At 50.9% G+C, this 24,801-nt stretch overlaps 9 protein-coding genes across 9 annotated transcripts; 3 read left to right on the top strand and 6 right to left on the bottom strand.

The window, feature by feature from the left end:
* Positions 1 to 498: 498 nt before the first annotated feature.
* On the bottom strand, positions 499 to 1,802 carry F5J12DRAFT_513412 (uncharacterized protein). Its single transcript, XM_051739797.1, has 8 exons — positions 1,660 to 1,802; positions 1,589 to 1,607; positions 1,433 to 1,529; positions 956 to 1,378; positions 889 to 897; positions 815 to 830; positions 676 to 767; positions 499 to 622 (listed from the first exon to the last, which is right to left on the bottom strand). The coding sequence occupies exons 1-8, from the start codon at positions 1,709 to 1,711 to the stop codon at positions 551 to 553; spliced, it is 780 nt and encodes a 259-aa protein (XP_051602052.1). The 5' UTR covers positions 1,712 to 1,802; the 3' UTR covers positions 499 to 550.
* A 193-nt stretch (positions 1,803 to 1,995) lies between these two features.
* F5J12DRAFT_904365 (cytochrome b-c1 complex subunit 8) lies at positions 1,996 to 2,528 on the bottom strand (the record flags this gene model as incomplete). The annotated part of the gene is made up of 4 exons (XM_051748515.1): positions 1,996 to 2,084; positions 2,136 to 2,249; positions 2,306 to 2,360; positions 2,472 to 2,528. The coding sequence occupies 4 exons, from the start codon at positions 2,526 to 2,528 to the stop codon at positions 1,996 to 1,998; spliced, it is 315 nt and encodes a 104-aa protein (XP_051602051.1).
* F5J12DRAFT_513407 (uncharacterized protein) lies at positions 2,429 to 3,056 on the top strand. The gene is made up of 2 exons (XM_051739796.1): positions 2,429 to 2,902; positions 2,963 to 3,056. Exon 1 carries the CDS (start codon positions 2,565 to 2,567, stop codon positions 2,859 to 2,861), a length of 297 nt encoding a protein of 98 aa, XP_051602050.1. The 5' UTR covers positions 2,429 to 2,564; the 3' UTR covers positions 2,862 to 2,902; positions 2,963 to 3,056.
* A 1,195-nt stretch (positions 3,057 to 4,251) lies between these two features.
* F5J12DRAFT_513269 (uncharacterized protein) lies at positions 4,252 to 6,203 on the top strand. Its single transcript, XM_051739795.1, has 3 exons — positions 4,252 to 4,288; positions 4,341 to 4,485; positions 4,535 to 6,203. Exons 2-3 carry the CDS (start codon positions 4,437 to 4,439, stop codon positions 6,133 to 6,135), a joined length of 1,650 nt encoding a protein of 549 aa, XP_051602049.1. The 5' UTR covers positions 4,252 to 4,288; positions 4,341 to 4,436; the 3' UTR covers positions 6,136 to 6,203.
* A 1,402-nt stretch (positions 6,204 to 7,605) lies between these two features.
* On the top strand, positions 7,606 to 11,392 carry F5J12DRAFT_911546 (uncharacterized protein; the record flags this gene model as incomplete). Its single annotated transcript, XM_051749040.1, has 9 exons — positions 7,606 to 8,151; positions 8,239 to 8,427; positions 8,484 to 8,633; positions 8,680 to 8,819; positions 8,859 to 8,988; positions 9,056 to 9,182; positions 9,237 to 9,427; positions 9,480 to 9,624; positions 9,674 to 11,392. 9 exons carry the CDS (start codon positions 7,606 to 7,608, stop codon positions 11,272 to 11,274), a joined length of 3,219 nt encoding a protein of 1,072 aa, XP_051602048.1. The 3' UTR covers positions 11,275 to 11,392.
* Positions 11,393 to 12,624: 1,232 nt separating this feature from the next.
* Positions 12,625 to 14,548, bottom strand: F5J12DRAFT_890363 (uncharacterized protein; the record flags this gene model as incomplete). Its single annotated transcript, XM_051747403.1, has 9 exons — positions 12,625 to 12,797; positions 12,861 to 12,887; positions 12,959 to 13,408; positions 13,491 to 13,639; positions 13,700 to 13,789; positions 13,853 to 13,925; positions 13,976 to 14,250; positions 14,304 to 14,331; positions 14,398 to 14,548. The coding sequence occupies 9 exons, from the start codon at positions 14,546 to 14,548 to the stop codon at positions 12,625 to 12,627; spliced, it is 1,416 nt and encodes a 471-aa protein (XP_051602047.1).
* An 885-nt stretch (positions 14,549 to 15,433) lies between these two features.
* On the bottom strand, positions 15,434 to 17,810 carry F5J12DRAFT_512954 (uncharacterized protein). The gene is made up of 13 exons (XM_051739793.1): positions 17,540 to 17,810; positions 17,446 to 17,473; positions 17,118 to 17,392; positions 16,995 to 17,067; positions 16,842 to 16,931; positions 16,633 to 16,781; positions 16,552 to 16,576; positions 16,425 to 16,493; positions 16,286 to 16,368; positions 16,147 to 16,229; positions 16,078 to 16,093; positions 15,785 to 15,936; positions 15,434 to 15,732 (listed from the first exon to the last, which is right to left on the bottom strand). Exons 1-13 carry the CDS (start codon positions 17,688 to 17,690, stop codon positions 15,688 to 15,690), a joined length of 1,239 nt encoding a protein of 412 aa, XP_051602046.1. The 5' UTR covers positions 17,691 to 17,810; the 3' UTR covers positions 15,434 to 15,687.
* Positions 17,801 to 21,439, bottom strand: F5J12DRAFT_815186 (SNF5-domain-containing protein). The gene is made up of 9 exons (XM_051745021.1): positions 21,419 to 21,439; positions 20,709 to 21,361; positions 20,505 to 20,620; positions 19,907 to 20,439; positions 19,721 to 19,848; positions 18,786 to 19,672; positions 18,293 to 18,735; positions 18,100 to 18,240; positions 17,801 to 18,039 (listed from the first exon to the last, which is right to left on the bottom strand). Exons 2-9 carry the CDS (start codon positions 21,245 to 21,247, stop codon positions 17,932 to 17,934), a joined length of 2,895 nt encoding a protein of 964 aa, XP_051602045.1. The 5' UTR covers positions 21,248 to 21,361; positions 21,419 to 21,439; the 3' UTR covers positions 17,801 to 17,931.
* F5J12DRAFT_513020 (uncharacterized protein) lies at positions 21,280 to 23,664 on the bottom strand. Its single transcript, XM_051739794.1, has one exon. The coding sequence runs from the start codon at positions 23,545 to 23,547 to the stop codon at positions 21,496 to 21,498; it is 2,052 nt and encodes a 683-aa protein (XP_051602044.1). The 5' UTR covers positions 23,548 to 23,664; the 3' UTR covers positions 21,280 to 21,495.
* Positions 23,665 to 24,801: the final 1,137 nt, after the last annotated feature.

The raw sequence follows: 24,801 nt of genomic DNA, 5'->3' as shown, positions 1-24,801 counted from the left end.
GCCATGGCGACTTTCTAATTACATTCTTCTAAGGCTTGTCGCCTAACGTTCTTGGAAGGCGTTGAATGGGAACTGCAAGACAAACGTCTTCGACTCTGACCAGGACCCGCAGACCGAATGCCTGTAACTTAGTGATGCTGAAAGCTACCTAGTGATTCCGGCTCCCCGGCAAAAGCGACCTCCCGTCTTTACCCAATTTGTGGACTTGGCGAGGACAGGTGCCGCTCGAGAGGGAGTGTAGTGGTGGTGCCAGCTTGTACGAATGTGTGAGTGACCTTGGTGCTGACTCTTTGCCACGCTAACAGAGATAGGGATCCCACTTTGTGCCTCGTCACAGTTCAACCCACACTCAATGCATTTTCAGAAACAATGCAGGATTTCAAGCAAGCGATAACAAACTACTTCAGAGACATCGCCAAGAGCAAGTCCAACAATAATATAGTATAGTGAGCAACCCCTAACCAATACCGGGATCTGCATCATATTCACCACTTTTCGTGCGCCGGACGTACTTGTGTACTTGTGGTCAGCACACGACCGTGACTTGAGCTTAGAAACAAAACTCACGGTCTATCTCCCACGTCAACGCAGAGCTGTCTTGCTGGACTAAACCGAGGTAGGTCTGTCAACGCCAACCGTCAGAGACAGTAGTCGCCCAGTAAAACATCAATTTACCTTCGCGATGGCATCGGGGTCAAGACGACCGTCCAGATTCGCCTCCCGGTCAGGATCGCTAAATGCGGTCTTGGTGCGATCGGTCAAGATAACTAGACAAGAGTCGGTGCTTTGTATCGAGTAGCTTCTGTGGTCTTACCTCCATCGATGACGGTCTGCAGGCGGGTATGCAAGGTCAGTACTCAAAGAGGATGGAGCAAATTCATGACCCACATGCGCGACCTGAAGCATATTAATGCCCGGTAAGCTCAAGGCATAATCAAGAATCGGACACACGAACATGAATATTTTGCTTTCCAAACTCTTTGGCCAAGCTCTGCACAAGGCCTCTGAGGCCATGTTTTCCTGCGGCGAACGCGCTGGTAGTGACGTTTCCGCGAACGCCCGCAGTTGCACCCGTGAAAAGCAGGGTTCCCCGTTTTCTTGAACCGCCTTGCCCTCCTTCGCTTGGGTCCTCAAATCCGAGTTTCAAGAACTCGGTGATGACCTCGCGAGAAAATGCAAATGCTGCGGCAACATTAATATCGAGGGATTTATGAAGTTCCTCGTCGGTGATCTCCAAGAAAGGCTTCCAAATTCCATAGCCCACATTAAAGAGAGCAGCCCGAAGCGGCGAGGAAGAGGAAGGGAAATGTGTTCGTATGGCTGCGAAGGCTGAGCGGATTGAATCAGGGGAATAGTCTTGAATAGGGAAGCCAGCAGCCTGACGAGGTCACAGGTGTAAGAAGAAAAGGATAGATGATAGAACAAAACTGACCTCGCCATGTTGGCTGAGTTCCGCCGCAAGCTTGTTCAACGACTCCGGTCCACGAGATATCAACGCGACTTTATAGCCTTTTCGAGCAAAGAGACGACTGCACTCCACGTCAGGAAACATGCGACGTCATCTCACAAAGTGTACGATGAGGCTTACGCCGCAGCGGCACCAGTACCTGTGTCGATGCCGTCAGCGTGGACGACATCAATGCGTACTGCTTTGCTTACCCGTGCCATTACCGATACCGGCGACGACGAATAGCGGCCTAAGAGATGACATGGTCAGCTAACAGTTTGCTATGCTTCTGAGTGGTGAAATTGGAGTGCTGTCAATCTCAGCAACCTTTATATGTGGGGCCGAGGAGCGTCTCACTCAGCAAGTCGACGTCTTTGTCAGCAGTTAAACGAGTTCTTGCGGGTTCCCTCACTGTCATATCACACGACGATCGTACCGTTCCCGAATTTACAACCCACAAATTTCAGAGCTCCGATTCGATCGGCCTTTTCTAGTAGAGTGCCGTATGTGATTGAACGAAGAAGGTACAACAACCAGACCACTACAATTTAGTGCTCGTGACCATGTAGCGCAAGGTGGCCGGCTTTGCTGTTCTGCCAAGCATCACGACGTTTTGCCCAAGCATATGTGCCATAGCCTGCAGTTCACCTTAATGACTGCGACCTGTCGTAATAGTGTGAGTACGTACCAATGGCAAAAGGCACGATCCAGTATGGAACTTGTCCAGCAAGACGTCTGTAACCGTTGAACAACCAATCCTGGAAGATGTTCTTTGTGGCACGGGTACGGAAGGGAGAAATGGCTGCGAGACAAGATAGGATTCGTCGTTAAATTCGCGATGTTCAGTGGAGGACTTACTGTACGAGATGATTCCCCTCTGCTTCAAGTTTCTGGTGTCACCCCACCACGGGTTCTATGCACACATGCGGCCGTGAATATCCAAGCCAAATGTCCGGTCGCTGAGCACTCACGTATGTTTTAGCTGGAATGAGAAAAACATGGTCAATTCGTGACCCTCGAGAACAGGGGAAAAGAACCCACGTCCTGGCATTCCATCAGAGCGAATTGGAGTGGGCCGCATGTTGGGCTACAGAAAGGTCTACGATACGGACGTTCAATGCAAAGGCTTCCAGTCGAACGCTGTCTTCTTGTCCGATGTCTTCCGTTGCCAAACAATGTACAAACACATCAGACCTTCTCCACTACCATACAGCACAGAGGTAAGCACGTCACCAATGGTTTTACGCGTTCTCACCACTCCCTTCCCTCAATTCCAGCGATGATCAGTCACCAGACGCTGTACAACCTTGCCAACTCCCTCGGTGCTCTCGCCATGATCACCGTGGTTGCATATCACTTCGTGGCGGTCAACGCACGGTATATTTCAGCGAATGGACAAGCGGGAAAGAATTAATTGGACATGTAACCAGCATTTTTGGGTTCCATTGTCGACTTGTACGTGAGCAACACTCTTATCCACAAGTGACCTCGTTAACGATGGCCATGCGTACAAAGCCTCTGGGTCGACCACTCGGCCCATTGCGTTTTAGACCACCTTTTTTCCCACCTTGTCTGTGGTTAACACTACAAACGTAATTCGTTGATTCGCGTTATGTATGGCCCGTACTCTCTTTGGCATTCCAAATACCATGCCATTCGTCGCGCTAGGCGGCCCTTGCACAAATCCACCTTCGGGAAACTCTGGTCTGGCACCTTCAGTGGAGGATTGTCCTCGCAACAACAGTTACATGCGTTTGGATCTAGCAAGGGATCTATAATTGTTTAATCTCAGGTAGCAAATCATGTACCGCATATGCATTGGAGAGCGGGTGAGACGTGCACGCCTACTGCGAAGATACGTGCTGTAGCACAAAGCGACAATGACTGGAATGCAGTTGTGAGAGTTATGAAGGTTTGGTAAAATTCAACGACGCTTCTCGTGATACGACCGACATTTATATATGAAAAGCCCTCCGGGCACCGCTGGACGACGCGAGTGCAAACAAGGACAGCATGCAATATGCTGTGACCAAGTGTGACTACACTCCGTCATTGATTTTCCTACGAAATGGCTACAACAGCTGAGCTATTGTTCACCATACTGTCCATTTTTCGAGTCGTGTAAGGTTTTGCGTCATTTTGATGCCAATGCCAGCACAGGAACTAACAGGAAGTTTCACCTGCTCTGTCAGCCGTGGTACAATGCTATTGTCGAATGGTAATGCTCGTTTATCTATCCACTTATCCTCCAAGGTGTGCTGACTTTGTGTAGGCTACGTTAGTGGAGCGATCGGAGCAGGTGCGTGTATCCCGCCCCGATCTCCTGCTCAAGTCTGACTTCGCTGTTGCAGTTATCACTTGTACATGGTATATGTATCCACGAGCTGATATATCCATAAGGTACTAATCGATCCCTACCATCAGTATTTACTAGCTATCGCTAGCCCTGGGCCCTGTCGGCCCCAGGGTCCCCTACATGGTCATTCCACTGGCTTTGCCAGCTCAGATTCATCCTACATGGTCATTCCGCTGGCTTTGCCAGCTTGGATTCATCCTACATAGTCATTCCACTGGCTTCACCAGCTCAGATTTATCCTACATGGTCATTCCACTGGCTTCACCAGCTCAGATTCATCCTACAATGGTCATTCCACTGGCATTGGTCAGTTGAAGAGTGCTGCTCCTCAACTAACCAATGCCAGCTCAGCTTTCAAAGGAAGAGCTTCACCTCATTCACTTTCACAATGCTTCAAGTCATTCAGTTGTAGTCAGCTCATCAAGCGGAGCACAGCTCTAGCGGGAAAAGGATTGTGGGAAGATGCACTGCAGGATGCGAGCGAGGTATGCATGACATCTTCCTTTTATGAATCAGTTCCCTACAATTGTTGTATAGGCGGTGAAAGCGGTCCCCTCCAGCCCTTGGGGCTATGAAGCCAAGCACGTGGTGCTTCATGGAGCGAAACGGTATGACGAGGCGATTGATGCCTTCATGACTATGCTGCAAGTGATCGAACGATCCTATGACCCTGCAATCAGACGTATGTACCTCCTTTGTGAATCTAACACTCACAATTGACGGTGGCACAGAATTGGGCAAGATCTACGTTTCTCCATCCGAGACAATTGCAACTATTGATTCTGTTGTCGATGGAATCCTGGAAGACTGTCCCCTTGTTGTCATCGATGTCACCACTGGTCGCCTTTGTGACGGTCTCGAGCGGATCCGTATCTTCAAGGCTGGACCGATTTTCAAAGAGCTCATTTCATCCATGATGAAAGAAGTGGACGACGAGCACATCCTACGAGTGGTTGCAGGTTTTTTCGGATACATCATGTTCTCACACGCATGGCAGGGGAACGAGCCGTCATTCCAGGATGTCAACGCAGTCAAAACTGTGTGGGACCTTCCAGACACGCCCCTGAATGAGAAGTTGCGAAGTTTTTGCAAGGAGGCACGCAAGCTGGGTCACTATTGGGCTTGGTCGGATACATGTTGTATCGACAAGTCCACGAGCTCCATCCTTAATCGATCTCTCACATCCATGTACAAATGGTATGCGAATTCAGCAGCCATGCTTGTATTCCTTGCCGGTGCAGCACACCCATCCAAGCCCGGGGACCTTACGCGTAGTTTATGGATGACACGAGCATGGACTTTGCAGGAGTTGCTCTCACCGAAAGTCATCTTTTTCTATGACTCCGAGTGGAAACCATACCTCGGCGATACTAGCGCAAACCACAAGGAATCCCCAGTGATTATGCAAGAGCTTGCAGACGCTACCAAGATTCCCCGCGGAACCATTGTCACGTTCTCTCCGGACGACCTTGGCGTACGCGAGAAACTTCGTATCGCTTCGTCGCGCAATGCGACGGTCGAGGAAGACGTCGCATACTCTTTCATCGGCATATTCAAGTCCGATATCAGGCCATACTATGGCGAAGGATCCGACGCTCTCGGACATCTCCTAGAGGAAATTGTGGCACGTTCCGGCGAGGTCGCCGTCCTCGCGTGGTCAGGAAAGTCGTCGTCGTACAACAGTTGTCTCCCGGATTCCCTTTCCGTTTACAGTCAAACTCCTTACAGCCCTCCATCACTCGAAGGAGAGGAAATGGAAAGGTGCATCAAGAAATTACGTGACAAGTTGTCTCTGGAGGAAGCGCGGAGTATACGTGATAGGATCAACCGTCTCCCCCCCGCCCGCTTTGCAACCCGACGTCTACACCTTCCATGCATCACCTTCTCTGTGAGAAGTCTCGAGAAGCCATGCAGAGACGATGAAAAGTTGTATCGTGCTAGGGTATCAGGACTTGGCCACGTGGAGTTCACAACTGCGGACCATCCCTCGCTGAACGGGCCACAAAAATTCGTCTTCGTGCATCCGTGGCTCGATCATATCCGACGCTCAGATAGTGGGTTTACCTGGGGAGATGACTCGGAGTCTGATACTGACCGTGACTCGGATGAAGTTGCACCGTTGCACGCTGTCTCCGCACCTCAGGTTGACAGCTATACGCGGGTACTAGAGATTATTGCCCGCCTCGGACAGCCGTTCAACGCATTGCTTCTCGCACAGCAGTCGAATGGAACGTACAAGAGGGTCGCTACAGAGGACGAGATTGTCGTCTCAGGACTCGGAACCAACATCACCTCCAATAGCATTCGGGTGAAAGTGTTGGAAATCCTTTGACGTCCGTGTGGGGTTTGGGCTCAGCTGCTGGTTGTTAAGTTGGAACTGTCTTTCATCCTTCACTGGTCGTTTCACTTTTCATATTTTCGTCCTGTTCTTGCTGTCTTGCTTGTTACATCCAGACGGAGGCCCAGCCTAAGAGACCTTAGGCTGAGTTGGAGATTTGTTCATAGTCATGAGACATGGACGACGTAGGCCAAGAAAACGAGAAACTATGCAAGCTGGTAGTACATAGGATACCCTCTTCATATATAACTTCTCTGTGACTTCGATGCGAAGTTTGGTACTTGCAACGCAGACACAACGAGACCTTAAGTCGTCCGCGATTGGCAAGCCAGCCTGAAACTGATGGCACAACTACAGGGCATGTGAATTCTAAATTGTAAGTGTGTACTTATGAATATTGCAGGTGGACCCACGAACCGAATACTCTACAGGTGGAGCGCAAGCTGGGAACGACTGGAGTAACGAAGACCATCACCTTGTTCACAACCTCCGATTCGACATCAGCTGGGGAGATCCGGTACGTATCGCTAATAATCAGTGTGTGTATGGACAGAACTGAACATAGTTGCATGGCCGCACATCCTCGTGGCTCTTATTAGCTGCATTCAGGTACCTATGGCGCGGTCGTAAATGGTGGATGCTGCCACCGACGGCCCTATCTTCTGGTGGCGTGGTAATCTTGTCAAATAATAATGCTGACATTTCATAATATTAATGGTGCATGCGTTGGGTAATTTTCTGGGATTGCGATTGTAGATACGCCAATACGTCGCTTGTCTAGTATCCATGCGTTTGTGCAGACGAAAACACCAGATCTTGTCAGTCTCGCTGACAGATGCTCTTCAACACGGACTTGTCCGGATGAAAGCTGGCCTCAGACAACGTGCACTACCGGAGTTATCCGGGTTCCTGGCTTCAACTTGCACTGCCAAATCTTCATCGATATCGGTACTACGAGTAAGTCTACCGTGCCATTGTTCTTTTTCTCTCTAAACTCCAGGACAAGCTGTGTTGGTGGACTTGCTAGCGACGACGATGGGTGCGTACCAGCCGTCAGAAAGGCTGAAGCAGCCCTACTGACAGTTTGCTGGGGTTGGTTAAGATGCAAAACGGCTCGAAATCGTATCTCAGACTCAGATTAATGCATATGTAGGCGCAGTCACCTTTGCGGATGAAAGTCAGTTCATAGGAGGATATGAATATGGTTATATTCATCGATGGAGGATCGAAGACGGACGGCAACAGGGCCCAACCCTACAAGGGAGTGGCTTTATCGATTCCGTTGCCATTTCCCAGGATGGTCGGTGGATGGTGACCGGAGACAACTCACGCAGGGCGATTGTCTGGAATGTGGCCAGCCATGAAAAAGTGCACGAGATCACAGATTACAACGACAATGTATACGGGGTCGATATCTCGAGCGACTGTACTAAATTTGTGTCTGTGGACTGCAACTACGCTCGGATGTTCAGCCTCACTTCCGGTATCAGACTCCTTCCTCCCCTCCCACACCCTGTTGTTACTGGTGTCAAGTTCTCACCAGACGGCAGTCGATTTGCCACCGCCTCAGACGATCATGGTTTCCACATCTACAGCACCCACGATGGCAATATCTTGTTCGATTCAGGTCAATACGGTTCGACTGGTGCATGGGCGCGCACTCCGTTGGCCTGGTCGTCTGATGGCCAGCAACTGTTCATCGCGGGGATAGGCAAAATCACGTGTTTCGAACTTGCGAACTCGTCGTCTTCAGAATGGTCAACCCATGACAACCAACATGGGGTATCTATAGCATCCAACAGCAGATTCATTGCATGTGCCGCGGGTTCATCGGTTTCTCTGTGGGATTGTGTGACCTATAAGCAGATTAGTCCCAATATCACGCACACTGCACAGACCAGATGCATTGCTCTCTCACCATGTGGGGGGTATCTCGCATGTGGAAATGGCAGGAATCTCACAATTCACAATCTCAGAGATGTCCTTCCCCCTGAGTATTTTGACCATGGTGTAAGTGCACATCCACTCATGAATCTTGTATCGCTAACAATCATTATGCTGCGTAATGCTCTAATCCGTTAACTTCACGCTTCTCAGCTCCCGCTCATACGGGTGAGTGATGAGACGTTCAAATCATGGACACAGGACGACGCGACGAACACCGAAAGGTTGCTCTCAGAGGAGATCACAAGTGCTTCGATTCCTAGACACTACGTGCTAGCAAACCGTGCTCTCATAAGGGCACGTTTGAAGCATTTGGCACCTGCAATAGAGGACGCCAAAGAGGTCAGTCTGCTTTCTTACTACTTCGTGTGCATCTTTGCTCACACATGCATCTCAAGTCCCTCCAGGTCCAGCCATCGCCTATCGGCCATATTTCGATGGCGGTGGCTCTACTTGGCCAGGGAGATCGAGAGGGCGCGTTATGGACATTTGACCTCGCCTTCCATGATTGTGAGCTGCACGGCATCAAATTTCTTTTACTACTGAAGGTCCGTGAGGCAATCTAGATCATTCTCACAATTAATCTACATTCAGTCAATCCTTGTGTTTGAATCTGGAAATCAAGAAAAGGCGATAATGCGTGTGGAGCACCTTGCTATGAGAGCAAAAAATGACAACGATGACGAGGCCGCCTATCTTTACACCCAGGCACGGGCTTCTTATGATGCTGACTTGTAAGTGTCATGTCTGATACATTCCTAAGGTCCTTGCAGTTATGCATATGAAGAAGGGAAATTATGGATGTGCAACACGATTGATCGAGCATGCGAAGAACCTAGCCCCCAAGGACAGGCAGTGTCCCCCACTAGTGACGATCTCTCTCGTAGGTCTTCTGCCGTTACTGTTATTAATTTAACTCTCTATAAAGATATTTGGGTGGAGTTTCATTGGATTGGACATCGTTCCCCAGCAACGTCTATGTGAGAGCCTCTATGCTGAAGGACGTACAGCTGAAGCTGTGGATACCTTCCTCAACATCATCAGTACATCAGACCAGGAAATCCAGGCGAGCAAAGCAATTGCAGACTGGGTCACAGGTATGTCTTGTAGCTGCTAGTCTGGTTGGTGTGCGCATTCATTTCCATTATCAGATTTCACCAAAAAATGCACTGTTGCACTTGAGCACGTTGATGATGGAACCTTCGGATCTGCAAAATATGACGGCACAATAGTACAGTGCTCTGCTGCATTCCCTCTCAGTCCCGCAAGTCTGTTTATTAAGCGAAGCAGAGGTCGAGCGGCAAGTGGATCGTGGGAGTATGCGCTCCAGGATGCGAACGACGTATGCACGGCATCCTTCATTTACGAGTCGGTTTTTTACAGTTGCAGTATAGGCGGTGAAAGTGGACCCCTCCATCCCATGGGGCTACGAGGCTAAGTACAAGGTACTGCATGGAACAAAACGGTATGATGAAGCGGTTGAGGCTTTCAAGTCTATGCTGCGCGTGATTGAACAGTCTCATGACCCTGCAATCAGGCGTATGTACCTCCTGCACGAATCTGGTACCCACGAATAACGCTTTCATAGAACTGCGCAAGAACTACATTTCTCCATCTGAGACGACTGCGGTCATCGATCCTATCGTTCGCGAGATTCTCAACAACTGTCCTCTCGTCGTCATCAATGTCACCTCCGGTTGCCTTTGCGATGGCTCTGAGCGGATGCGTATCTTCAAGGCTGGTCCATCGTTCAAACAGCTTCTTTCATCCACGACGACAGAAATAGATAAAGAGAAAATTCTACGAGCGGTTGCAGGTTTTTTTGGATACGTCGTGTTCTCACATGTTTGGGAGGGGACAGAACCATCATTCCAGGACGTCAACGCAGTCAAATCTGTGTGGAACCTCCCGGACACGCCCCAAAATGAGAAGCTACGCAATTTCTGCAAGGAGACGCAAAGGCTCGGCTACAATTGGGCGTGGTCAGACACATGTTGTATCGACAAGTCCACGAGTTCCATCCTCAATCAATCTCTTACGTCCATGTATAAATGGTATGCGGACTCAGCAGCCACGCTCGTATTCCTTGCTGGTGTAGCACACCCATCCAAGCCCGGGGACCTTACACATAGTTTATGGATGACGCGAGCATGGACTTTGCAAGAACTGCTCTCACCGAAAGTCATCTTTTTCTATGACTCCGAGTGGAAACCATACATCGGCGATACTGGCGCAAACCACAAGGAATCCCCGGAGATCATGCAAGAGCTTGCAGATGCTATCAAGATTCCCCACGGAACTATTGTCACATTCTCTCCAGACGATCTCGGTGTGCGCGAGAAGCTTCGTCTCGCCTCGTTGCGCAATGCGACGGTCGAGGAAGACGTCGCATACTCTCTCATCGGTATATTCAAGTCCGACATCAGGCCTCACTACGGAGAACGAGCCGACGCTCTCGGACATCTCCTAGAGGAAATTGTGGCGCGCTCCGGCGAGGTCACCGTCCTGGCGTGGTCAGGAAAGCCATCGTCATACAACAGCTGTCTCCCGGCTTCCCTTTCAGTTTACAGCCAAACTCCTTACAGCCCTCCATCACTCGAAGGAGAGGAAATGGAAAGGTGCATCAAGCAATTGCGTGACAAGTTACCCCGGCAAGAAGCGCGGAGTATATATAATAAGATCAACCGTCTTTCCCTCGCCCGTTTTGCAACCCGGCGTCTACACCTTCCTTGCATCGTCTTCTCTGTGAGAAGTCTGGAGAAGTCGTGCAGTGACGATGAAAAGTTGTACTGTGCTAAGGCATCGGGGCTCGGCCAAGTGGAGTTCACAACTGCGGACGATCTCTCGTTGAACAGTCTTCAGAAATTTGTTTTCGCACATCCGTGGATTGATTATATCCGAGGTCCAAGTAGTGGGGTTACCTGGGGAGATGACTCGGAGTCTGATACCGACTCTGACTCGGATGAAGTTGCATCATCGCACACTGTCTCCGTGCCTCAGGTTGACAACTATACTCGGGCACTGGAGGTGATTGTTCGCCTCGGACAGCCGTTCAGCACATTGCTTCTCGTACAGCAGTCGAATGGAACGTACAAGAGGGTCGCTGCAGAGAACGAGATCGTCGTCTCAGGACTCGGAACCAACATCGCCTCCAAGCACATTCGGGCGAAAGTGTTGGAAGTCCTTTGATGTGTGTCTCTCGTGCTTTATCGGTCGTTTTTTTGGGGGGCGCTCATGTTGTCCTCGTTGGTTTGCTTGTTACATCGAGACGGAGGCAGAGCGTCAAGAGTGCTACCTAATCGAATACCTGAGGCTGAGTCGAAGAAGTGTTCATACTCATGTGGATGACAGTTTCCATAACTTCTCCTTCTATTTCCACTTGCACTCCACATACATCCCGAAGTAGTCTAACAACCGGGGCTTTGCAGGTTTTGCTATCCATAAAAGCTTCAAACCTGTTAATATTTGCGCGGCATCATGGAATGGAATGGCTTTCGGGAGGGTTTCGGAGCGCTCTTCAGGAAGCTCTTCTGTCTGGATACCTCATACTATCATCTCGGTCATCATTGTCCTTATCATACCCCATCACACATGTAGTACCATCCTCCGGGCTTTCACTTAAATTTCCGACGAGTACTCGTAACCTTCACGTGCGTCCCAGTAACAGTCATCTTCCTCCCTATCATCTGTGAAGGTGTTCCTTCAAGCTACGATGGTATCGACCGCTTTGAAAGAAGACTTCCGCAACACGGACAACTCGTGAGAAAGCGCGAGTCGTCATACTTCATGGAAAATGGCGCTCGCGAGAGATCTCTCGATCCAATCGGCTTGTAATACTGACTTCTCTGACGGCTTCCCAGCTAATCAGCTCGACGAGTGAGCCAGTTTCTTGCGTACGAGGCGGACGCTTTCCTTTCCCCTTCGTTGTGGTTTCAAGGCAACTGCGAACCATGACTTGTCCTGCTTGTGGTGCAATATGTCTAGCTCCAGCACGCTCGTTGTTCACCCGTTAATGCAGTGTCGCTCCGTAATGTGTGAGACAATTGGGTTCCCCGTAAATGACCCGCAGCCATTTGTTCTACTATCCTTCCACAAGGAACCTTCGGGATCCCTGCAATTCAGTGGTGTTTAAGCCCACTCCTGGCGAGCTCAACGGTAAGATGCGAAGGTGGTGCAAGTCAATCGACCTCCTTACGCGAGATGTGGTCAATATTCACGGTCGAAGGCTTCGGAACGCAAAAAAGTTGACATGTATTGTATGATGCTGTGTAGTTGGCATAGGGGGTGCTAGCAGGCTCACTCACGGGTGCTCACAAACCGGCGAGAAGGAACGTCATTTTCGCCGTGGACTTGGAGTCGTCTGGTATGTACGATGTATCCAAATTTTCCATTCAGGCACAACCCAAAATCGGGTCAGTAATACACATATGCCGCTGCGCGACGTTTCTTCCATTCTTGCACAATCGTTCTCTCTGTTTTATCACCTCTAGCCATTTTGGCTGTCTCAAACGCCGATTGGACCTACGTAGCGTGAGCACTTCATGAGCACGTCAGACTTGCATTCGACAGGAACGTATCGTCTGTTAACACGCGCATACCAACGGCGGCCAGTGCCTTGGATACGTCAAGACATGCCTCGTGAGCTTCGATCGTCCCCGCAGCTTCCGTGAATGCGGGTGTATGATTCCCTCCATTTGGCACGGTTGGTATAGCTGTGATCATACACACGGTATAGTAAATAAGTGTTGTTTGAAGGACAAGAAAAGTAGACGAACAGAACCCCGGGTGAAGTCCAGGCATTACTGGGACAAGTGTCAACGCAACATCATAAAAGTTGAGCTAACGCTACGTGCGATAGGAGATATTTCCCTACCGAGCATGGCATCAGTTAGGGCAGGTCGGCAGAGGTGAGAATCACTGACAAAATCTGTTGATGCGCTCGAAATACCCCACTCATAATCGACCGTCCCGTAGTTTTTGCAAATGACATCTGTGAGTTCCGCGCCTAGAATAATGCTCGCATTGAGCCCGTTGCACAGCTTATGGGATAATGCAACATGCCGAGCACCGAATTTTGGACCAGCTCGTTGCCAACAGATCCTTTGGCAATTGTCACTTTGCATCCGGTAGCCACGGCTGCGGCTCTGGAAACTTGGTGTTATGGACGACAATCGATTAGCGAGGAGTAATTTGTACATACTGAAAGCAAGCTTTGACTCGCTCTGCAGTCTCGAGAGCTTCCTTTGTCGTTGGTGCGCGTACATAGCCAACTTTTGGCCGACGTAGATCAGGATGAACGCTTGCTGGACTCGCGGAGCACGTACTACATCGTAGAGTTATCAGGGATGACTAGAAACCGCGCATGTTACGAAAAGCCGCTGGCAGATATGAGACGAAACACTGACTATTCGGTGCCCAATCCTTCCCTTGGAAAATGCCATGAATCCGATGCGTTGGCTTCGTCTGCTGGCGGAGAAGGCCGATGCTGGTATAGGCAAGGACAGCAGCATCCAGCGCGTTTTGACCTTCCCAGGGGCTCAAGCCTGCGTGTGCACTGTCCCAATCAATGGCATGAACGACAGACAGTACAAGGTGATTTAACGGGAAATCTTACGTATGGCCAATGAAGTCAACCTGCAAAGGGACTACCGCTAAGCAACTACTCAAGCTGACAGAGTGCGGTGGACCCGGAGCTGGATGGCACCTGACGTACACAGTCATGGATGATACTTACAACCTCACGAGAGTCGCGGGACACTTAACTTACATGAGACAGACATCCATTTCTTTATATGCCCCCTTCTCCCATAACTTGACTTTGCCATGTCCTCCCTCCCCCCCTGCATAGCATCGGTGGTCCGATCAATGGCCGCGGAACTCACAGGCTCACCAGGCGTTCCCAACAAAATGACTTTCCTGTCAATGCCCAGTTTCTCCATCGCGGCTTTCGCAGCGCAAGCGATGGCCACTCCTGCGATGCCAATGAGATTGTGTCCACATGCATGTCCGATCCCAGGGAGAGCGTCCATTTCAGAGTTTGCACCGAGGACGGGGCCGCCTTGACCATGTGAATACGTCGCGACCCAAGCCGTTTCTAGCAAGTAATGTCTTTGAACCACGAAGCCTTGTTTCTCCACAAACGCGGTGCACACATCATGGGCGTGTCTGACCTCAGAGCGGTGTCAGATTACTCATGATCAATACACGAAATCCATTACCTTTCTTCGAACTTCAGTTCGGGGTGATCTGATGAAAAGGAGGGACGTGTAAAAGATTCAAATCAGTAGCTCGTGGCGATCGAAAGTGATATACCAAGGATGTCTTGACTGAGTTCCCGGAGCGCCGGACTGAGCTCGTCGATAGTCTTCTCGATGATTTGTAGTATATCTGGTCTGTACACGTCACCTCCTAGCAGGGGTGGTCGTGGTTTCTGATCCCCAGGCCTCCAAATGACGTCACTCATGGTGCAATTAAACTCAATGATACGGCCCACAAGAGCATGGTAAGAAGTGAAGCTGCGACCGCGAAAACAGACGGTGCGGTCACGGCTGAGTCAGGACCCCGTCACAGCGTGACGGATCCGAAACTACCCTTCTCTCCGAGAACAGGCCTCAGCCGTGACCGCACCGTCTGTTTTCGCGGTCGCAGCTTCACTTTGTACCCTGGAGGGGGGAATGTAAGGATTTGGTCTGACACTGTTGACTGAGTGACAAGATGTTGGTTTCTTTGTGACAGATCTATGACTTTTCTCATTTGTTCTCTGATCCTACTTAGCCTAGCTACTCTGACATATTTCATGCCTGGGTCTCTACCCTATAAAATAGGCCATGTATCATACTGTACAGGGACTTCTTTCCTACCTCAACATAAGACACTATTGTCTGGAAACCTGAGTAGAGCAAAGAATCTTTCTTGTTGTCATGCTGTTAAAAGTGCTACACTTATCAGTGTTACAGAGTGAGTCATCATACTTCATGGAAAATGGTGCTTGTGAGAGATCTCTCAATCCAATCAGTTTGTAATACTTTCGTTTCCCCTTCCTTGTGGTTTCAGCAACTGCAAACCATGACTTGTCCTGCTTGTGGTGCAAGCCTTATGGCTGGCTCCAGCAAGCTCGTTGTTCACCCGTTAATGCAGTGTCGCTCCATGATGTGGGAGGCAATTGGGTGACCGATCTCTACTCAGGTTGCCCATAAATGACCCGCAGTCATTTGTTCTACTATCCTTCCACAAGGAGCCTTCGGGATCCCTGCAATTCAGTGGTGTTTAAGCCCACTCCTGGCAAGAGGCGAAGGTGGTGCAAGTCAATCGACCTCCTTACGCGAGATGTGGTCAATATTCACGGTCGAAGGCTTCGGAACGCAAAAAAGTTGACATGTATTGTATGATGCTGTGTAGTTGGCATAGGCGGTGCTAGCATGCTCACTCACGCGTGCTCACAAACCGGCGAGAAGGAACGTCATTTTCGCCGTGGACTTGGAGTCGTCTGGTATGTGCGATGTATCCAAATTTTCCGTTCAGGTACAACCCCAAATCGGGTCAGTAATACACATATGCCGCTGCGTGACATTTCTTCCATTCTTCCACAATCGTTCTCCCTGTTTAATCACCTCTAGCCATTTTGGCTGTCCCAAAGGCCGATTTGACCTACGTAGTGTGAGCACTTCATAAGCACGTCCAGTTAGCGAGTCAGACTTACATTCGACAGGAACGTATTGTCTGTTAACACGCGCATACCAACGGCGGCTAGCGCCTTGGATATGTCAAGACATGCCTCATGAGCTTCGATCGTCCCCGCAGCTTCCGTGAATGCGGGTGTATGATTCCCTCCATTTGGTACGGTTGGTATAGCTGTGATCATATACACGGTATAGTAAATAAGTGTCGTTTGGAGGCAAAAAAAAGTAGACGAACAGAACCCCGGGTGAAGTCCAGGCATTACTGGGACAAGTGTCAATGCAACATCATAAAAATTGAACAAATGCTACGTGCGGTAGGAGATATTTCCCTACCGAGCATGGCATCAGTCAGGGCAGGTTGATAGGGATGAGAGTCACTGACAAAATCTGTTGACGCGCTCGAAATACCCCACTCATAATCGACCGTCCCGTAGTTTTTGCAAACGACATCTGCGAGTTCCGCACCTAGAATAATGCTCGCATTGAGTCCACTGCACAGTATATGAGATAATTCAACATGCCGAGGACCGGATTTTGGACCAGCTCGTTTCCAACAGATCCTTTAGCAATTGTCACTTTACATCCGGTAGCCACGGCTGCGGCTCTGGAAACTTGGTGTTATGGGCGACAATCGACTGGCGAGGAGTAACTTGTACACACTGAAAGCAAGCTTTGACTCGCTCTGCAGTCTCGAGAGCTTCCTTTGTCGTTGGCGCGCGTACATACCAACTTTTGGCCGACGTACATAGATCAGGATGAACCGTTGCTGGACTTGCGAAGCACGTACTACATCGTAGAGTTATCAGGGATGACTAGAAACCGCGCGCGTTACGAAAAGCCGTTGGCAGATATGAGACGAAACGCTGACTATTCGGTGCCCAATCTTTCCCTTGGAAAATGCCATGAATCCGATGTGTTGGCTTCGTCTGCTGGCGGAGAAGGCCGATGCTGGTATAGGCAAGGACGGCAGCATCCAGTGCGTTTTGACCTTCCCAGGGGCTCAAGCCTGCGTGTGCACTGTCCCAATCAATGGCATGAACGACAGGCAGTACAGGGCGGTTTAACGGGAAATCTTACGTATGGCCAACGAAATCGACCTGCAGACGGACTACCGCTAAGCAGCTACTCAAGCTGACGGAGTGTGGAGGACCTGGAGCGGGATGACACCTGACGTACGCAGTCATGGATGATACCTACAACCTCACGAGAATCGCGGAACACTTGACTTACATGAGACAGACATCCATTTCTTTATATGCCCCCTTCTCCCATAACTTGACTTTGCCATATCCTCCCTCCTCTCCTGCATAGCATCGGCGGTCCGATCAATGGCCGCGAAACTCACAGGCTCACCAGGCGTCCCCAACAAAATGACTTTCCCGTCAATGCCCAGTTTCTCCATCGCGGCTTTCGCAGCGCAAGCGATGGCCACTCCTGCGATGCCAATGAGATTGTGTCCACATGCATGTCCGATCCCAGGGAGAGCGTCCATTTCAGAGTTTACACCGAGGACGGGGCCGCCTTGGCCATGTGAATACGTCGCGACCCAAGCCGTTTCTAGCAAGTAATGTCTTTGAACCACGAAACCTTGTTTCTCCACAAACGCAGTGTACACATCATGAGCGTGCCTGCCCTCAGAGCGGTGTCAGATCACTCATGATCAATGCACGAAATCCATTACCTTTCTTCGAACTTCAGTTCGGGGTGATCTGGCGAAAAGGAGGGACGTATAAAAAATTCAAATCAGTAGCTCGTGGCGATCGAAAGCGATATACCAAGGATGTCTTGACTGAGCTCCCGGAGCGCTGGACTGAGCTCGTTGATAGTCTTTTCGATGATTTGTAGTATATCTGGTCTATACACGTCACCTTTCAGCAGAGACGGTCTTGGTTTCCGGTCCCCGGGTCTCCAAACGATATCAGTCATGATTGGATTGCAGTAATAGCTCAGGCTCAAGACGATGAGAAGTCGAATCAACTCAAGGGGTCGTCAGACGGAAGTGCTCGGACACAGTGATTGACAGCCGAACAAGCTAGTGTCACATATAAACAGGATAATAAGGCATATACAAAGTAGAGGCACAAAAATGACGTTGACACAAGACCAATGCAGAGTAAATAACTAGAGTTGGAACGAAGAGAGAAAGCATTGCAAAACCAACACAAAGCTATGCGAAAGAGCTAGTGACACGACTGTTGACCCGAGAACGATGCTGTCGATTCCTAAGATGCACTTCATAATTGGAAAGTGTGTCACCGGGACCAGGGTTGTAGAGCTGCATGCGAAATGATCGATCAATAAAACGAGGAACCGGATACAAAACAACGCAATCCACCTTTCCAGGACAATCAAGACACTTGATTCTCCACTCTGGAAGCGCCTTGGGTGCAGGCTTGCGCAGGATCGCTTCAAATTTGTCATCTGGATACTTGGCTTGCAAATCATGCATCGCAACAGTAAGCCACAGAGGTAAGGTCTGTGCACACGTCTTTTGAATTGAAGCTTGTGCTATGTGGTAGGATACTTACGGTCGACCCATTGGGTTGAGGTGCTGCTGAACCAGACCTGGGCTCCCCAGGAGACGTTAGCTGGGTATCGGTCGGCGGTCGCGGGGAGTCTGGTGTGCCAGGACGTGATGACGTTGCTGGTTGTTGCGATGTACCGTTAATCTTCAACGACTGTTGCGCAAGAGGGGCCTCGTCACCGCTGGAAGCCGAGGTCACTGGAGAAACTGGTCTGTCGTCCTCTGAGGGTAGTACAGTCGAAGTTACGGGTGGTGGCGCTTCTGCTTCGGATTTTTGACGACTCGGCGTTTCGTTGCCTTCTGCCACGGCAGCAGAATTTGGCGCACGACCTCGTTTCTTGGTATTGGTCTTCGTTTGATCGGTCTCATTACTGAGATTGAGATGATACTCAGGGTCAGGATTGTACTGGACAGGGCGTAACCGTCTATGTCGATGCCAGAACTTGCCTGTGTAGCAGGTGAGAATAACACCGCACGAACAGAATTGCAAGACGTACCGCAGGGACCGCATTGTGATTTATCGCCAAGAGGGCCTTTCCGCCTCCCTATGGCTATGTTTTCAGGACAGCCGCAGTTCGAACAGTGCCATACGCCATTGATGACGTTCGCGTGTTGACCATCAGCAAGCTCCTTCTCCTTCGCTTCCCTTTCAGCCTCTCGTGCCTTCTTAGCTGCGGTTTTGGAGTCTGGCGGTGGAGGGTTTACAACGGGAGGCGGGGGTTCTTTGTCTAGAAGAGAAGATGGCAACATCGAAGTGGACTCGACTGCAGTGGAGGGCGTCGGCGCACTGACTTGCGCACGCGGTCGGAGGACAGAAGACGGGTATGATGGAGGCTTGAAAAGCCCCTTCGGCTTCTTCTCTTTGCCAGGGGTCACCGTAACCATAGGAGTTGGTTGCTGTTGGGGCAATTGCAAAGGCAAAATAGGTGTTCCATTTTCCGAGGCCACCATATTCGCAATTGTCAGTGATGCAGCAGCGGCCGCAGCACGCCTCGACGTGGGTGCATTCACAGCGGCAGCCAGAGCCAAAGTGGCAGCATCCAGTTCTGGGAAGCCAATCGCTGGCGTTCGGTACGTTCTGTTAGGCTCTCGATCGGGCAATGCAATGCCGCGCCGGCCACGAGTGTTCCGTTTCCGTCTCTTGGTCAGTTCCTTCTCGCGCTCCCTCTCGCTGCGTTCAATCTCGCCGTCGCTCATATAGTTGAGTGTGGGTGTATAGGACTGCACTTGATCCATGGATCTCGTGCCAGAGGTGAGGCTTGGCAAGAAAGCCATGCGAAGATCTTCATCTTGAACCTGAGACCCGCCCCCAGGATGACCCACGAGAAAGAGGGATTTCTGGTATACGTGGACCTGCTCTCGTATGGAATGAGAAATAGCGGTTCTGGAACATGGTGAGTACCTTCGTCCATTATTATATCAGATGACTCACTGGAATTCGCCTCCCAGGCCTAGTTCTTTCGCATAGACTTCCGCAAATTGTTCGGGAGAAGCATTCTCATTCTCAAGGTCCCATTCGAACTGGTCATCCAACTTCACGGAGCCGACGATGATGTCGAGCTAGCATGAAATGATGTATGAGGTCAGGAGACAGACTAGCTTTCCGAGAGAACCGCACCTTGATCAAAATACGTAAATCTTCATGCATCTTCTTCTCATCGAGCTCAAATTCGTCCACCATACGCGACGCGTTGTCGTCCTTGGTAGTGGAAATTTCCGAATTGGAAGCCGCACCAGTAGCGACCTTGCGTTTTTTTCGACGGTTAGTCAAGGTAGCACTTCGTGAAAACGCCTCTTTCCTGCAGCGTTTCCGCCAGGATTCCCACCACCGAACCTCTTCTTCGTCCAAAATCCCCTTACCAATTATAGGGCTATCACCATTACTATCCAGAGAGCACTCAACCCTATCAACAGTTCCGCAGTTAACTTTATCTTCTAACCCCGACTCATCGAGCTCTTCTATCTTGGGATCTTCCGATTGGGTCGTCTCGACGGCAGAAGGTGGTACCTTCCAATCCATGTCGACCATGTGGGCCTTGAAGTCGCTCAATTGTTCCTGTATCGACTTCACGATTACGCTGTGATAACTAGACAAGAGCGAGTAGTCTTCGACAAGGGTCTGCGCAAACATCTCCGGAGTAATGACCGGATCTTGAGACGAACACGGACCCCGGATTAGTTTCCAAGGTGTAATGAAGGAAATAGAGGGCACATACCGTTGAGATTCCACAGGAACGTATCTCGCATCTTGTGATGTTCCACATCAAATTCGAGTCTGATCGGAACCAGTTGTTCCGGACGATCCGCCAACTCGGGTGGAAGTCGTCTGGGTCTATCGTTTCCATCGAACACATCAGCACCGATCAGGAAATGAACACGGGGCGCATAACGTGTGATGGATGGAGTATAAAAAGACTCACATCCGAATGCCTTCTCTCCTTGCACCTTTCCGCCTCAGTGTACTACCATCATTCTTGTGCAGTCTGGGGTATCGTACATCGAATCTGTCCGGCCGCCTGTTGACTCCTATATGCGGAGCAAAGTCACGGTCCCACCACGCTGGACGAGAAGCAGGACCTGCTGTGCGCATCTCATGCAACATGCGGTTCTGTTTCGCGCGGTATATAGCCTCATAAATGGTGTCCTGAGCCATGACTTCCTTCAATGTTGAAATCTCGAAGGGCGTGAGTGTAAAGACTGGGTCTTCAAACCTGACAGGTGCTTTCTTCGCTTCCTTAGACTCATCTCCTTCCGGCTGGGAAGGCCCGTCATCTGACTTCTTCTCATCCTCAGCACCGTCTGCAGAGTCGTCAGTTTTGGAGGCTTTGTAGGGAATGTAGGTGATTTTGGTGACTGCGGGATTCAGAGCGGCGAGGTGGGGAGGAAGTTTGTGTCCTTCAGGTGCGCCTTGCACAGATGGCCCTGCAACAACTGAGTTTGCGCCAGTGGATACAGCCATTTCGTTAGGTTTCCGAGCCGGAGCGATTGACGTTTGACCAGGTAGCAACTTTCGGAGGGGAGACTGTTGGTGAGAGTGCACCGGGGGTTGGGACGGCTGCCGGGGTATAGCGAGGTTTGTCGGAATGCCTGAACCCATGGTAGGAATGTTGGGAACATTTGTACCCTCCAGATTCTGGCCAATGAAGGAGCCCGATGAGCTCGGCGGACGGCTCTAACGCCGAAAACGGACCCATAACACCATCACGATCAGAAACAAACAAGGCAAGCACCAAAAAAAATGAACGCGCTTACCGCTTCACGTTGCAGGGGCGCGGATTGTTCACGGACCTGTGCTTGCATCATCTGTTCACGTTCTGGTCGTTGCATGGCCGGAGGTATAACAGGAGGCCCCATCATTCCTCCAGCAGCACCTCCCATCATTCCCCCTCCCCCAAGTCCACCTGGGCCAACGGCATTCATGTTCATCGGACCCATATTGCCCATTCCGCTCATACCGGCCATGTTGGGCACACCCGACATCGCTTGAGCATTCATGCCCATACCCAAGCCCGTGTTCATGGGACCACCCACGACTCCACTCATTCCGCTGGTCATTGTGCCACCCATACTATTACCCATGCCACCGCCGATGCCAGAGGACATGTTACCTTGGACGCCAGCATTCATAGCACTCATCCCTGAACCACCAGTGACACCTCCCATTCCAGGTGCCACACCGACGCCACTTGCCATGCCCATGTGTGTCGGGCTACCGGCGCTCAAGCTCATGCGCGGGGATTGGGATTGCTTTGGTGACCCCATGGCAGAACCTGTTCTTGTTGGTGGACGGTTCATTGGCATACCCATCCCACCTGCGACGCCCATCTGTGTCATTTGGGGATTCATGGTCACCCCCGCGTTCATATGTGGCGGTTGGTTCATCTGCGACATCATGGTCGCGGGGGAGTTCAAATGTGCATTCATAGCGTTCATATTTGGGTTCAAGTTGGTCGCGCTACCGCTCGACATGTGCATCGGGCCCATGGCAGAATTGAAGTTCATGGAGTTCATGCGCGTAAGCTGGGGCATTGTCCCGCTTGCTGTGCCAGGCCGTGAACCAGGAGGGCCCATCATGGCATGTGGCGCAACAGCATCCAAGTTATGATGTGAATGATGCGAACGGACAGATGCCGATGATGACGGACGCTCGCCGGGCAAAGCAGTAGGATCGTGAGATTGGCTGGGAGCCCGCTCGTGAGGTTGTTGACTCGGTTGTCGCTCATACGTCAGGCTTTGGGCTCGCTCGTGTTGACCTGGAGGTCGCTCGTGTGTCAAGCTAGGACCACGTTCGTGGCCGGACTGACTGGGTGTCGCACTCAACCCTCGATCGGAAGGGAGACCATGGCCTAAAGTTGCAGCATGTTGGTGTCGTTGGAAGGCCTGACGTTCATGAGGGGTCATCTGCGCGAAGCGCATGGGGTTGACATTAGGAGGGATATTCATACGCGGGTTGGGAACGATTCCACCACTGCCCATGTTGGACATTCCCTGCATGTTCATGTTTCCGTTGTTGCCCATATTCTGCACGTTTCCTAGTCCACCCATGTTCACGCCCAAACTCATACCACCGCCCATGTTACCGAGGTTGGAATTCAATCCACCCATGCTCATGTTGCCAGCACCGCCTGCAAGAGAGGCGGGATTGATCGCGCCCGATTGTTGCTGCTGGAGTAGCTGAGCGGGGGTTAAATTAAGAGAATGGGCGTGCGATTGCGGCTGTTGTTGCGAGGACGGACCGGACATGAACTGCGATGGCGAGGCAGACATGAGCTGCGTCGGGGATATGGACTGGCCGGCATTTTGCATGGAAGCAGCGTTATTCGAATTGTGAGAAGCGTGCATCTGGGAACCCATATTGGACATTTGAGAGTGCGGTAGACCCATAGACTGTTGACCATGCTGCTGGGGCTGGTTGAAATAGGATGGATAGGGATATTTGTTCATCATGCCGTTCATGGAGTTTGAATTCTGCTGGGCGTGAAGCATGGCCAAGTAGGCGGGGTTGACCATGTTGGAGGCTGTGTTGGCAAGGTTCATGGGCATGTTAGAAGGGCCCATGTTCAGGTTCATGCCCATACTAGCTGAAGGGTTGATGTTCATGTCGAGAGGGGAGGATGGGTTCATGGCCATGTTGTGAGATGCCATGTGCATGGCCATGCCGGCACCCGAGTAGGACATAGTTTGTTGGGATAGTGGGGAGAGCGGGTATTGACTGGAAGGTTGCTGTGGGGTGCCAGGATGTGTTTGATAGGTGTTCATGGAGATGTCTAGTAGAGGTCCTGTCGGAGGGGAGGGAGAGAGAGGATGTGAGCACGGACACGCACCGATGGGGGGTCGTTATTAGCGCCCACCCGGTTGCTGGGAGGGCGCAGGGGGGCTGCATGGACGGGGTCAGCGGGGAACGGGGCGGGGGGAGGAGGCAGGGGAGGGAGGAAATGGGTGCTTACGTTTCTGGAGCGATTCGGGGCAAGGATCAGCGATAAGAAACGGACGAGAGCCTAAAAGCAAAAAGGATAACATTGAGATTTTGGATTCCCGGCGGGACCATTTGATGGGCGTACTTACAATCAGACGTCTTAGTGGCACTGGACTGTCTGCCAAACCAACCTTACCGCCCAAGCAAGGAACGACTCGTTGCGGCCACACACACCCTACACTCGAGGCTGTTCCCAGGCGACGAAACTCGGCAAAAGAATCTTTGTTTTTACGTAGAAAAAAAAGGGAAAAAAAATCAAGACGGAACAAGGAAGACGTTCCAGTAGAAGAGACCTGGGACTTGAAGTGGGCTTGTCGTTGCCGACGACGGCGACGGCGACGGGACAGTAAGTATCGCTGCTGGCTTGACCTCGTCGCTGAGAAAACACAGTCTCACACTCAACCAACCCCGTGACTGTCACGCGTCACACACTCATACTATGCTCATCACCGCCGGGGACGACGTCGACGCAGGCTGACAACGGAGCGCATCTCAATCGCAGCTCTGGCTGTCACCCGGTAGACGCGGGGGAGGCTGGATGGATGGAGAGGGGATCAGGATAATCCCGTGTGCCGAAAAAAGATGTCATCGAGGGACCTGACATATAACGGACTTAACGGAATCATTTATTATCATCTCCTGCCAATAATCCCCAAATTATCCTCCACAGAATCGTTCTCAGTCCTCGATCGATGCGTGGATATCAACCGGGTCCATCCGATGTTTCAGACACCCCCGCTTGCGTTGATCTAGATACGCTGCCGCTAGTGGGGGTCCTCGACAGGACTTGTATTCCTTCGATCGACGCAATTCCACTCTGCACACTAGCTGGACCCATCTTTCACCATCGCGATGTCATTGGGATGAACAACAGGCCCTCACGACGTGGGCCGGTTCTCCTGGTAGCGTCGAGGTCGTGCAAGTCGCGGGCATCAAAAATGTAGGTCTCGTGTTGCGCCCAGGTTTCGTTGCGATGCCTGCCGTGGTGGCATGCTGAGGTTACCCTGTTTCGGCCACAGGACCGAACTTCTTCCAAG

Source organism: Pisolithus orientalis (genome assembly GCF_024613125.1).
Source record: "Pisolithus orientalis strain OTSU chromosome Unknown F5J12scaffold_7, whole genome shotgun sequence".
In the NCBI taxonomy this organism is placed as follows: domain Eukaryota; kingdom Fungi; phylum Basidiomycota; class Agaricomycetes; order Boletales; family Pisolithaceae; genus Pisolithus; species Pisolithus orientalis.
Note: the sequence above shows the minus strand (reverse complement) of the source record. Positions and strands in the feature narration are given on the sequence as shown.